Source organism: Prunus mume, linkage group LG4 (genome assembly GCF_029339155.1).
Source record: "Prunus mume cultivar Tortuosa linkage group LG4, ASM2933915v1, whole genome shotgun sequence".
NCBI classification, from domain to species: Eukaryota; Viridiplantae; Streptophyta; class Magnoliopsida; order Rosales; family Rosaceae; genus Prunus; species Prunus mume.
The window spans coordinates 7,631,413-7,646,054 of record NC_142701.1 but is presented as its reverse complement, the minus strand read 5'-3'; the positions used below and the strand labels follow the sequence as shown (position 1 = coordinate 7,646,054).

The window sequence follows — 14,642 nt, the reverse complement described above, 5'->3', positions numbered from 1 at the left end:
CAACTTTCTCTTTTCTACACGGCGAAAACTAAAATAAGAAGAAGAAAAAGAAAAAAAAAAGGAGCTGATTTTCTCACTCCCATTTTCTTCACTTACACTTCCTTTTGCTTTTTAATACTTTTTAATTAATTTTGTTCTTTTTTATTCTTTCTCTTTCCTATTCTACCCTTACCCTACAATTCTCTTTAATAAACATGTATCACTTACTAAAATTATGAAAGAATGAAAATATGAGACTATTATGCATTCCTTGCTCTCTGCATATCTAAGCTCCCAATGACAGTTTCGTTAGTAGCATTCTTTGGTTCTTCTACCATATTTATATGTTAGCCCAAAAAATTTATTATCTATTAATTGTAACGAAGATAAATAGTACTCACATACTTGGTAAAAAAAAAAACTAAGAATTTGGCATACAAATACATTTCTATTAATTTTCCAGATTTACATATATTTTTTGTTTTATTTTCTGTTAACTTTTCTTAATTTTAGTTATCAAAACCTTAATGTAGGGTAAGGGTAGAATAGGAAAGAGAAATAACAAAAAAGAACAATATTGATTAAAAATATTTATTAAAAAAAACAAAAAAGAGCGTACGTGGGGAAAAAGAGAGTGGAGAAATTACCTCCAAAAAAAAACTTGAGTAAACAAAAAAGCTTGATACACTTATGCACAGCACCCAAAATCTTCTCCCAAGTTATCTTCAGTCCACAAAGTCATCAAAAAACCATTTATTTCCACATCGAACCCCGGGTGCGTCCATTTCCATTCTCAAATTTGCAAACAAGGTACTATGGATCCAATGTTGTTGATTTGGTTTCAGAGCAGAGTATTTCTTGTTACTTTAGGCACCAATAAAACAGTAACTTCTATTCAGAAAGTCTCAAAACAATATGCTTCATTATTCTGAAATTTTCTACCATCATTTATATATGAGAGATTTAAATAAAACCTCCCCAGTTTCATGGAGCTCGCACCACTTTACACAAGCAAGAAGGCTTATGATGAGAGTTGAAGTGCCGACTAAATTGTTTCTGTATTGGAAGTTTCAAAGAAGTCATCCTTCCTGTGAAATTTCCTTTCCCTAGTCACCACTTGGAATTCAAAAGATTAAAAACGCCATCCAACCGAAACTCAGCCTTAGTCTTAAAGAACAATAACAAAGCATTACAGTTGCTTCACTACTGCATATATATCATGAACATGAAAAAGATCAGGCATATATATATATATATATGTGTATTTTGTATGTACCTCCATCATATTCATCATGTCAGACAAATTGAATTTGTTAGCGTTTGACAACGTGAAACATCAAACGCAGACCCGAAACATGAAACAGAAGAAAAGGTTTAGCATTTGAATTCAAAGAAAAGTGTTTCTTTTTATTTTAGGCACTAATGCAACATAAGTAACTTCTATTCGTATCAATGTAGCAACCATGTTTAGTCCTATTTAGTGCATTAACAAGTTAGTGCCTGTTCATTCAGAATGTATCAAACAATATACATCATTAACTGAATAAAATATCGAAATAAAATATTTCAATTATCATTTACATATTAAAGATTTTAATAAAATTTCCCCAATAGAATGGAGGTGGCACCAGTTTTACATAAGCAAGACGGCTTATGATGGCAGTTGAAAAATTAACTAAATTGTTTCCGCATCGAAAGATGCAGACAAGTAAGAAAAATTAACTAAATTGTTTCCGCATCGAAAGATGCAGACAAGTAATCCCTCCCAATGAATTACCCTTTCCCTAATTGCAACTTGAATGGAAGATATCAACAATGACCATCCAACCAGAAACTCTGCGATACTTAGTTCTGAAACCACAATAGCAAAGCACTATCAACTTGCAGAGAGAGAGAGAGACAGAGAGGGAGACAGAGAGAGAGAGAGAGAAACCTAACACCTGATTTATAATTTCAGGTTCATGCGGTGGGCAAAGAAAAGAAGATGATAAAAGAACTAGTCCGCTATAACAGTGAAAATATGATAAAAGAACTGTATACACATGTAAGAAACAGATCATGGAACAACATGGAACAACAAATTATGCCTACAAACTACTTTACAAAAAAGATAGAACAAAAATTTTCAAAATCATGTGGTTGCAGCAGCTCCATTGACCCCATAATCAAGGGGATGAGCCTAAATTGTAGGGGATGTGATGTATGAAACCTTCCCGTTTCAATTTTCTCATTGTAAGAAATAACAAAAAACTTCAAACAGTTAAAATGTTGGAAGTCATTCTTCTTTCACATATGTTCAGACAGCTAAGTGAAAGGACAAAAAGCTAGTTCTACACCAATTGACTCAATGTCCAGGGCCAATTAAAACTTTTTTCTGCAAATTACATATTTGCATTACATTCAGGGTAAGGGGAGGATCCATAAAGTATTCAAGATTACAGTCTTCATTTTACAAAATGACAACTTGTTCGTTCAAAATCGAACATGACAGGAATCATCCATCAATTCAACAGTTACATCCTCATAAACACAAGCGAAGAAATAGGGTGACCCTTGAAAGGCAACCTCACAATCAAATCATAAATGTGCTGCTCTTGAGTCTTGACCACAAAAACCATGTGAAAATTTAAATTTAAGATGTCGTCGATTTGATCAAATTCCCTACTCTCAGAAACATACTATGCCAGATCAAAACAAACTTCAAAAAGCCTGTTACCAATTCCATTTCTCAACTCACCTTGTTCAGTGTTACTCAGAATGTTATTATTCCTCTTCTGGTATTTTCATTCTTATTTTTTAAAATGGAAAAATAAAAAGAGGTTCCATAAATGATCATGACCCACAATTGGTACATGTCACAAATGAGATAGAAACCCAATTGAACAAAACATGAAAAATTGCATCTTAACATGGAAATCAAAAGAAGTTGATATAAATGAACCAAGACATACAATTTGTTTAAAGATCAAAAAGCAGACCACATATCTCAGTTTCAGTTACAGACATTATTTGAAACCAGCATATCAAACACAGGAATCAACAAAAACATGAAAAAGAACATGTATCCTACATAAATTCATATTTGTTCCAGACAGCATCCAAGCCTACATGATTATCCATATATAAAAAAATTCACGTTGATGCTTATTTAACTTTTCACTAAGATACTCAAAGCTTAAAAACTTCAGGAAGGTGTATAAACTCACCGGTTATTGGATTGCACACAACAACAGGGTCATTGATGAATGGTTTGGAATAACTTATTTTTTCTTTTCCTAAGAATAGTATGTGTACTCCGAGTCCTAATAAAGTCAAACCAACAAATATTCTGTGGTGCAATTCTCTCTCTGCAACAATTCTGGTTTCTCATCATAAACTAATGAATATGGAGCCTAATACATTATGAGAAGCATCAACATATGTCTGTGTGCACATCTGTGTCTAGTAGAGAGATTCCTGCATCTGACTGATAACAGGTGCAAACAAATTATGCAGAGACTCTATAAAAAGAGAACTAGTATACAAATAAGAATTAGTCCCCTGTAGCAGTGACTCTACAAAAAAAGAACTAGTATACAAATAAGAAACGGATCATGGAACAATAAATTATGCCTGCAAACTATTTCTACATAAACATTGCACAAAAATGTTTAAATCTGGTGGTTGCAGCAGCTCCATTTACAACATAATCATGGCGATGAGCCTAAATTGTAGATGATGTGATGCATGAAACCTCGCCCTGCAATTAAGTGAAACTAAAACCTCCGTTCTAATAAGGGAAGAAGCGCAACCTAATTGTTAAGAGCAAGGATTAAAATATCGGCCGTGCAGATAATATCGGGCCTCCAATTTACGGATATTTCGAGGGATATATCGTTATCGTTTTGGGTATCGGGAAAAAATCAACAAAAATGACAGATATAGGCATTGAAATACATAATTTTGGTGTAAAACTTTCATAGATGTTATGTACATTGTCAATGAATGTATTGAACAAATAAAACTCAAAATTTACTAATAATAAGATATATATATATATATATGATGAAATATAAGTGGTATGTAATACGCGTTAATGAAAAGTTTGAAAATAAAAAGTTGATTAGAATGAATAAACCACGATAAATCCATAGTTTATTTGAACATTGGATTACAATTTAGATGAGTGTCCAACTACATAAATGAAGAGCTCCTATGAGGTTCAAACAATGTGGAACAACCATCTAGATTCATACAATAATCATACAAAGTCATGTAACCCTGAGTAGTTTGTAAGCCATGTTTGAACATGGTGCACATATGTCTCTCTTGAGCTCCTCTACTGTCATCCCATATATGGGATAGTTAGGATTAACCCAACTAGTAGGTCCATAATCTGTTTCATCATCTTGAGTTTCATATCTAGTTCCACTATAATCAGACATGACATAACCATAGCCATCATAAGATTCATTTGAGTTAGTATTAGGTCTAGATTCTTTTGATGCATACTCTAAAACATGCATACTCTAAAACATCTTTTGAATTGAATATTGCCAAAAGCCTTTACACATATATCTAATCACTGCACATATACCTCCAAAAAATCTTTTCAGTTTCAATTTGCTTCAAAACTTTTGAATTTTTTTGGGTTTTGTTATGGGTATCGGAAAATATCGGAATATCGCAAAATATCGGGGATATCGCACTTATCGGGGATATATCGTCGATATCGGGGAAGATATGACCTTACCCCCCAATATCGGTGTCGACAGTTCAAAATATCGATATATCGGCCGATATATCGTGTATCGCCGATATTTCAATCCTTGTTAAGAGCAGGGGATTTGAGAAAAAAGTTATACATAGTTCTGGCATTTATCCATAACTATAATTTAAAATCCATTCCATTACAGGAACTTCCACCACAACATATGAATGAACTCAGAGTTATATCTTATGTGGACACAATTTATAAATAAAAAATTTGTCTGAGTGGACACAATTGTTTAGATGTTTTTTGTTTCCCGTTTCAATTTTCTCATTGTTTGACAGCAACTTAAGCAATAATAGAAAACTTCAAACAGTTAAAATGTTGGAAGTCACTCCAATTGTATAGATGTTTTTTGTTTCCCGTTTCAATTTTCTCATTGTTTGGACGAATGCCATGCCGTAGTCTCATGACAGCAACTTAAGCAATAATAGAAAACTTCAAACAGTTAAAATGTTGGAAGTCACTCTTTTTTCACTTCTGTTCAAACAGCTATTCTATGGATCTGTGAAAGGAACAGATATATTCATTCATGCCCTAGTCTAAAGAAACTATGATAAAGACCCAACAAAAAATGAGAATTCCAGTGTACCAAATTATCAAAACGGAGAACTAAAACAACAATTGCAAAGAAGATACAGAGATTAAAGCCTAACAGCATAAAACAGTGAAAGAGGACTTGGAAGTGAGAGAATTACCTGCAGAAATGTAGCCCTACTTCAACTTTCACAGAGAGAGAGAGAGAGAGAGAGAGAGAGAGAGAGAGGGAGACCAAACTTGCCAATATAGTCAGAAAATGTACATCAATGAAACAGCAAGACCGAACTGAAAAGGAAATAAAGATCAAAGTGGCATGTTTGTATTACTGGCTCTATATTAGGTACAAAAAATCAATAGAATAATGTATTACAATTAATGGTTCATGAAAAAGGCTTTCATAAAATACAATTGAGTTTCATATGTAAACAATAAAGCTAAGCTAAGCTGCACCCATTATAGCAAAAGTTGATGGTTTTGGGCTTGGAACCACATGCCTTGACATGAGCTTCAGAGGAAGAATCTCCTGCTCAGAAAAACCAACATTTTCTTGAGCCATCTCCTCTGCATCTTCAGACTTCCAACTTCCAAGGGGTATGAAACTAGGACAATCCGGAACAGAGGAAGCCACTGCAGAAGACACTTGCTTAATTGGTTTAACCTCTCCAACCCCATTATCCAGTTTAGTCACAAATGGGTGATTCAAGAGCATAGCAGCAGTAAACCTCTCTGAAGTGTTCCAAATAAAGCAACATTGCAAGAAATCTTTAGCCTCTTTTGATAACCAACCAGGAATGGCAGGAATTCTTGAAACAAGCAGGGCAGTTAACAGGTCCCGAACGTCAAATACGGAGCCAGGTGTGAAATCCCATGGATGCCTCCCAGTTAACATTTGCAGCACAACACAACCTAACGCCCAAATATCAGAAGGCTGCTGTTGAATTCCATAAACCACAGCTTCTGGAGACAAATACATTGGTGTGCCTCCAAAGGAAGGCTTCTCCCACTTCTGATTTGCCTTCTTTGTGAGCCCCAAGTCTCCGATTTTCGGCACAAAACGAGCACCACCAGAGGAACCAGCGGCATTAGACACAAGCAGAATATTCTCAGGCTTGAGATCACAATGCACAAAACCCCTTTCGTGGATGTACTTAATCCCTTTCAAAATCGACTCTGTATACTTTCTGACTTGGAATTCACGCAACCCAAAACCCCTTGATTTCTCAATCAAATCCGCCATTGTTCCTCCATCCGCGTACTCCAAGAACACATTGAATAAATGACGGCCATCAGCGCCAATCGTCTCATCCTCTCCATAGCAGTTGATAACAAAAGGGCAGTGACGAAAAATGTAAAGAAGAATATCTTCCCCCATCAGATCCTGCGCCTGAGAGGCCAATGTCGATTTCACGGCCACAATCCTCGGCACACCCTTCAAACACAACCTGGGTTTTTTCACGAAACCCAAATAAACCGACCCGAATCCGCCTTGGCCGAGCATCGGCCCTCGAACCCACTCGCAGCCACTTAGTGAAACTGTCAAGTAATGATCTGCATCATCTGCATAATCGTCTACAACTATTACCTCATCATGGGTTGCTCTTTTTCTCTTGAGACCCGCCATTGCTTTTGTACACTTTGTTCAAAAGTGAAGAACAAAGCTTTTTCCGAAGATACAAAGATTCTGGGTTGTAGACGAAGAGAAGAACTTGGGGGCTAACAAAAACAAAAGAGACGACGGAGAACAAGAGCAGAACTTGTGGGTTGTAGAAGAAGCAGGGGAAGCAGATTGCAGATCGATTGATGAACGAACATGTCGATGATGATGATGATATGAAGAAGAGAGTTGGAACTGAAAGAAACCCTTTAGGCTTTACGAAAGATCTGCGTATTCTTGACGCTGTTGGGGTTTTTCGAAATCCAAGTTTCCCTTTCCTAGTTGCGTTGGGAAATTGGGTATATATAACTTTCCAACGGTCATTTTTTAATTTTCGCCGCGGCCGTTTATTGCGGTCTAATTAATAATCGATTAAAATATATTATTTTTCTCTTTTTTGAAGTCAAATTTGAAATAGCTTCGTAAATCTGAGAGTCCAATATTACAGCTCTGAACTTATTTGTAATTTAAATTTTTTAGATTTTGTCGCTAGTGTATTTATGAACTTCAAACCTAAACATTATCCATTTTATCTAAAAATTGTTTCTAATTCGTTTATAAATAAATAAATTTGGTCAATTTCAATTTAGTATCCTGAATTTCCCTATTTAAGAAAACAATTTAACTTTTTTTATATCACCAAACTTTTAAGGACTTTTTAAAAGTCACAACTGTATACCACCAAACTTTTAAATACTTTTAACTACTTTTTAAAAGTCAGAATTGAATACCACTGAACTTTTATAAACTCTTTAAAAATCTAAATTGAATACCTCTAAACTTTTTATCTCCATAAAAGTCATTAAAAGTTTGAATTGGATACACCCCCTAAATATTTTTTAATTAAGTTTTGTAAGTAGGCTCTATTCATGCTATGTTAGATGACTTAACAATTGTTTTAATAGAGTTAATGAAATGCGGCAAAGTGAGACATGAATTTGATATTTGGAGGGTAAAGTGAGACAAACTGAATTTCAGATGATAAATTAAGACTAGAATTGAGTTTTTAGGAGGCAAATCAGTAATTAAGCCAAAAATAAAAAATAATCACATGGTTCACTAACCAGAAAAGTAGCCAATGTATAACATTATCAGTACTTCAGTAACATGAGAAATGGTTGCACTCTGACATTCACATGACATAATACCTATATGGAAAGAGAAACAGTTGCATGAACTGGCTTACATTGTTTTGTAATCTCTAACGAATAACGCTTTGACACGCTAATAATTTTTCTATGCGGCAAAACGTTATTAACCGAAAATAGCAACCAAGTTTTTCGCATATGGAAATGCAATTAATATCGTATTTATTATTAAGAGTTCGTTCAAATCAATCTATCAATGAAAAACATATTTGCATACCCTTTCATCGAATTGAAAGCGAAAAATATCCACACACAAAAATCCACGTGGTTCACCAACCAGCAAACTAACAAAGATCGGATCTGCTGTGCCCAAAATTCAGTCCCTCTATGTTCCTCCATATTTGCTTGATACGCGTCCTTCAATTTATAACAAGGTTAACTCTGTTATGTTTTATTTTTCTACATTAAAAAAACTTAAAAAAGCCCCAAAATACAAGGGAGTACAGAAGGCTTTTGTTCTCATATGTTGTCCATGCTCTGCCTTGAAACAGTAGCTTTGAATCATCCACGGCAATCTCAAACCCAGTAGCTTTTTTGCAGACTTAAAATAGTTGCAATAGTGAAATCATCACCTTCTATTGTTCTTCTCTCTACCTCCTTTTTCCTCTCAATCTTCTTCTGATAGACATACAAAATTCACTCTTTCATGAACTTTATCCTCACTGTCCTGCAAAACCAGGAAACAGTAGGAGGCACCAAAGTCTGCACAACAAACAAACTAATTAACAAGTGACTTGGGACAATAAATTTTCATAGTTAATGTTCCAACTAGTGTAACACAGTCTCAGTCACATGATCTATATAACATACTTATCCAGGACATGTCAAATTCCAAGTCCTTACTATGATTTGATCCTCTGAAACGAATTCATTTTGCATGAAACGTGCTCGTCGTCTCCAGCAAGGTGAAATATTGTACCACACCACCAATGTAGCCAAAAAAAGGAAGATAAAATTTTGTATATAACCTTCCATCAGTTGTAAGCAACAATGGAAAGATACCCCATTTTATCTGTATAATGTTACAATATAAATGTGTATTGATTTGTACATTTCCCGTACAACAGTCCAAATCTCAAAACTTATTTTACTGCTCAATTTCCTAGTTACCAGGCAGCACGAATGAATGAAAAGTCCACAAGAGAGAACTTGCTGAAACACTGGAACCATGTGCAACAAGTTGAAAAGCACTAATGGGAAGTCCCTGCTTATTTTGACTGCAACTATAAAATGAAAAGTCTTCATAAACCATGTGATCCAAATTCTACAAACTAGTGCATGTATGTTATCATGGTAAACAAGAAATCTGTCAAAAAATATTTAGTTGACAGAACGAACAACCCAATGCTGTAATTGCAAATTATTACTACAACTGTGAATTTCTAGTGGAACAGAAAAAGGCAATCACTAATTTTACCATTCCGTTCTATGATATAATAAAAGCAACAGCATTAGGGGCGAGTACCATATTACAACTAAAAGGAAACAGACTCACCTGAGCTTGGTCGAACATAATAGCCAGAAGATTTTTGTAACAGAAGTTGTCATGACCCTAACAGAACATAGAACATGAAGACAATGTGGAATTTGAGACTTGAAATCTTCTAGGCTGCCCTTCTGTTGATATTTCTCCTGAAGTGAACAATCAAGTTACATAGGAAAGAGCAAAATGAGGTATAGAGTTGTCATTGATTTAACATCTAAAGAAAGTGCACCATAAATCAAACTCATCACAGTAGTTAGAAATACTAACAAATAACACAAGGACTACTTGTACACCTTCATAATACAAGGCATACAAGGACTAAAACTACATGATCATTTTCATTTCATAGCCTCGTATACAACATTTTACCATACAGAGAGCAGAACCAGAACTACATGATCCTCTTGTTAGTCTCTTGTAAGACTTCATGTTGTCCTTTAGTTGAAACTAGGCTCTCCACATAAAAATGAACTTCTAAGGAACAGCGAAGGCCACAAATTGGAATGTGTTTAGCTTCTTCACTACTTGGATTGTACAAAACCAGCTCCCCTTTTCTACTTTCCATATAAATTTCACCATATAAACCGCATCCCAGTGGCCTCTCAATTCCAAGCAGGGGTCCAATTGTCCATTCCCTTTTCCAAAAAACCTCAGCATCATGCTCAATCATTTTCCATACATAAATCTCTCTTTGCCTCCCACTAAAATTATACACTATCAAATAAAGAGATTGCTTTAATTCCGCCAGTTTTGTGCACATCGGGGTTTCTAGAAAGCTTAAATCTGGCAACTGCAATTCCCCAAACACATCATCACACATGTCAAACGATACGATGAATTCACGACCCCCCCTGCCATATGCAATCCAATAAAGCAAACCGTTCAGAGCGGTGCACGAATGTTCATATATTTCAAAGTGAAAAGTATTAACCTCCTGCCAACAATCCATTTTTTGAGAATACACCTCCGCCCGTATCCAAGCATTACCAAAGCAAGACAAAGACACAATCCTCACAACCTTATAGTCATCAATAAGAGGGTGGTGCCCAAATCCGTGGGCAACACCACGGACCTGAACATTATCATCATCATTGACAGAATCAATAACTGAGTCTCGTAGGACACTAAATTCCCTTATAGCAGGGTTCCACAACAAAATCATAGGTGACCAAAGATGAGCAGATTTATCATGAGCGAAACAAAGTAAGCCATTAGAAGACCCCACAAGTTTCGAGTGATGAGAATCGATTACAGATGATGGTATCTCCAATTTTGATAACATGTAACCATTTGTGCCATGTAAAAGCAGAGAAATGACGTTCTTACGAGTAACACTGCAACGGTACTTTACCAGAAGGCGTCCACTTTGGTCTTCTTTTGCAATATTGAGATTGAGGTGCTGAGAAATGAAATGGGGTCTCTGATCAGAACTTTCCATTCTTTGCGTACTGAGCTGAACCGAACCAGAGATTTGGCGGGTAGTCTTGAGAGAATGTCAGCCGTCAGATACTCAGGAAAGGCCATATGAAAACGATGAAAACGATGGTCTTCTTGCAAAGGGGTTTTGAAAATGTTGGTGTAAAGAAAATAAAAATTGGCTGAGACGCTAGAAGAAATTGAAGAGCCAAGAAGGGAAAGAAACAGACATGTTTTGAAATCAATATACGCTTGTAGCGGCAAGCTCTCTGAAGAAGAAGCAAATCTTTTCAGGAGGGCTCAAGGAAGCTGTGGGTGGAACCCATTTGAGATGCTCTATGATATAAGTTTGGACTGTGTAGCATCCTGAGGTGTTGTTCTCTTTTAAGTAAGAAAAAAAAAATGTTGGTTTAATTTGCCATTGACGTTTAAGAAGAGATCTGGTATTGGCAAGGTGGCAAGGTAGTTGAGAAGACATAAAAACTGTAAAAGTAGGACAATTCTCCACTAAAAAAAGTAGGACAATTCTTTCTTTTTGGTCTGAAAGTAAACAATTATTGGGTCATGTCTATTGAGGATCTTGATTTTCTTTCTGATGTGGCCCAATGGGCTGAAAAACAAATGTCATCTTTGTTTTAGAAATAAAATGATAAGTCTTATGAGTAGAGTCCTCCGGATAAGTCTTAATTTCAATGGCTTTGTTTTACATAATGGAAGTTCTTTTGCAGGTTTTGTAATCCGTGATGAAAATGCTAAACCTCTACTTGCAGACAGAAGCTTTGGCTTTAAAGCAAGCAATTATATGGGCATCCAAGTTTTGTTTATTGTCTCTAGAAATTGAAGGTGACTTCAAAGCCCTCATATAAGTACTTGGCTTATTTATTGATATGCTATGTAGCACGGACACTTCATTAGGCCGAAATGTGGGAGTGTCAGACATGCGGACATGACTTGGACAGAGGCTAATGGTCAAGACACTTTTGGACACGGTCAACTGAAGTCAAGACACAGCAAGGACTATTTCGAAAAGTATAAAACTAAAATTGGGGTCAAAACACAATTATTGAAAACTATGTGGACATATTTGAAATATGCTTAAAAAGTGGGCTAACAATGTAAACAATATTTTTAATTTTTTGTTGGTTCCTTCATAGTAGGGCTGATATTTTTGGTTGATTAGGATATTGATGTCAATTTAGTCGTGAGAGAAGCATCTTTTTGAGTGGGTAATTCATTCACTTTGTTTTTTTTTTAATTTTTAATTTATTTATTTATGCAAACTTGATTCTTATTTTATGGAGTGGGAAATCATTTTTCTTATTTTGAAGATGATAGATCATATACGAAAAATGTGTGAAATTTTGTTTTATGATGAATCATGAACATGTTTGAATAAATATGCGTCATTCTTTATTTTGTTTATTAAAAGATGAGTAATGCTAAGTTAACTCAAATGAGTATGAATTTGTTTTATGCTATTATGACATTGAAGTATTGAGTACGAATTTTTTTATAAATATATATAAGTATATATTATTATAATTTTATTAGGATTTATTATTATTTTAATTGTCGTGTTCGTGTCTTAATTTTTTGAGATTTTCCTTCTCGACATGTTGCCGTGTAGCGTTTCTATGTCCCCATGTTCGTGTCCGTGCAACATAGTTGATATGCCCCATGTGCTTTACCCAAAATCTCAATTTACCTCCTGACTTTGTAATTGGGTCAATATGCCTCAGGTGCTATTATTTTGTGTCTCACATTGCCCCATTCCATCAATTTAAACAATAACACCGTTAATTCGCTTACATGGCGTGGCCATTTTAATAAGGCTTATTAGCTAAAATCCCTTTGAAATTTTGGTCAAATCTTACTTTGCACCGTGAAACTGAAAGTGACCCATATCCACCATTTGATTCATATGGCGTTTCACTTTACCCCATGTCGTCACCAACTCTATTTCTAACCCCGTAAAAACCTCATCCCACAACCGCTCTTCTCGGACAGACCCCACCACCACACAACCACCAGCCACTTCCACCCAATCACCTCCAGCACATTCATCCACCAACCCCAAACCACACAACTCCAAATCGCACAACTCCAAAACACCAACCTGCACCTAACCACCTCCAACAAATCCATCCTTACCCAGCCACCCCAATTGATACCCCACCCCATATTACACAAACCCAACTATCCCCCACCCCTCTTCCCCAAATTTGGCTTTCAAGATAAGAAGAAGAAAAGAAAAAGTTGAAATCAGGGAAAAGAAAATGAAGAAGAAGCAGAAAAGAAAAGAAAAAGAAAAAGAAAAATGGAAAGTAGGCTGCGGGAGAAGGAATAATATAACATTTTTTTTTAAAATAATGAAATTCTTATAAGAGTATAATAAATACTATCTTGTACCTAGATTACAAAAGAACACAACTTGCTCTAGTGGTAAGGACCCATTATTGGGTATTGGAGGTCATTAATTCGAATCCGCATGCACCAGTACTCTTCATATTTGCCATACCTTCCCTTGTCCACGTCACCATCATCATCATCATCCATATCCCAAACATTTGGAGGCAAATGAAATTAAAGAGTTATTATAGCTTCCACCAAACATGCCTACTCATCATCCACTAAACATATATACTATCATATCTCCAGATAAAGCTAAATTACTCACCACTAATACACTTCCACAGAAATCCACTTTATATCTCAAGTAGACAACTAGATCTTTGTATCTTAGTGTAGGCTCATTATTACCTCTTATTATTTTGTTACTAAAGCTGTATACATATTGTACTGCACACTGCACAAGAAATATGAATGAATACAAAAATATTTTGTAGCTTTAGATTCTTCATGTTATCAGAGCTTTAACAGCTCCACCGAGCATCTTTTTCTATTCATTATTTTTTTTTCTTCCTATATTCATTCCTGCCTTTAAACATGGCCACCGAAACCTCCCAATCCCCCAGTCTTACTGTGTCCTCTCCCAGCTCCACGGACACCACTACTTCCTTAATCACTATCAATGCTGCTACTTAAGTCCCAATCAAACTAATGCCCTTAAACTATCCCTCCTGGCAAGCGCAGTTCAATGCTCTTCTCTTAGGATATGATCTCATGGGGTATGTAGACGGGACATATACTTCCCCACCACCATCAACCACTGGTTCTCCATCTTATCCCCACGCTCTGTGGACACGTCAAGATCAACTGTTGCTTCATGCCATCATGCCATCATGCAATCATGCCATCTTATCTCCCTCATCGCTTCTGTAAAAACCTCCAAGGCTGCTTGGGACAAACTCTCACAGCTCTTTGCCAACCGAGCTCGATCTCGTGTCATGAGTCTCAAAGAAAGACTCACCCTCACATGTCGTAACTCCAAACCTGTCACTGCATACCTGCAAACCGTCAAAGCCATTGCTGACGAGTTAGCCCTTATTAATGCTTCGGTTGCTGATGACGATCTTGTCATCCATATTCTTAAAGGTGTTGGTCCTGAATTCAAGGAACTCGCCGCTGCTGTTTGTGCTCGTGAAAGCTCCATTTCCTTTAAAGAGCTTCACGACAAACTTGTTGTTGGCTCACATACCGATTCCCATCGCGAATCCTCTGGCACTACTTCCCTTAATCGTAGTTCTTCCAGTACTACTCAACAAGGTT

The 14,642-nt window shown here is 36.0% G+C and overlaps 1 protein-coding gene, 1 long non-coding RNA gene and 1 pseudogene across 3 annotated transcripts; all 3 read right to left on the bottom strand.

Moving 5' to 3' along the window:
- Positions 1–5,555: 5,555 nt before the first annotated feature.
- On the bottom strand, positions 5,556–7,190 carry LOC103328374 (mitogen-activated protein kinase kinase kinase 20-like). The gene has a single exon (XM_089049598.1). It carries the CDS (start codon positions 6,888–6,890, stop codon positions 5,709–5,711), a length of 1,182 nt encoding a protein of 393 aa, XP_088905724.1. The 5' UTR covers positions 6,891–7,190; the 3' UTR covers positions 5,556–5,708.
- A 1,074-nt stretch (positions 7,191–8,264) lies between these two features.
- Positions 8,265–9,560, bottom strand: LOC148917825 (uncharacterized). The gene is made up of 2 exons (XR_016126440.1): positions 8,915–9,560; positions 8,265–8,773 (listed from the first exon to the last, which is right to left on the bottom strand). It is a non-coding gene; the product is annotated as an uncharacterized LOC148917825 (long non-coding RNA).
- A 6-nt stretch (positions 9,561–9,566) lies between these two features.
- Positions 9,567–11,433, bottom strand: LOC103328300 (F-box/kelch-repeat protein At3g06240-like; annotated as a pseudogene). The gene is made up of 2 exons (XR_016126439.1): positions 9,927–11,433; positions 9,567–9,703 (listed from the first exon to the last, which is right to left on the bottom strand). The product of XR_016126439.1 is annotated as an F-box/kelch-repeat protein At3g06240-like (transcript).
- Between the last annotated feature and the right edge of the window lie 3,209 nt (positions 11,434–14,642).

Bases quoted from the DNA above. Each gene is read 5' to 3' on its own strand.
- LOC103328374 (XM_089049598.1), bottom strand. From the start codon at position 6,890: ATGGCGGGTCTCAAGAGAAAAAGAGCAACCCATGATGAGGTAATAGTT.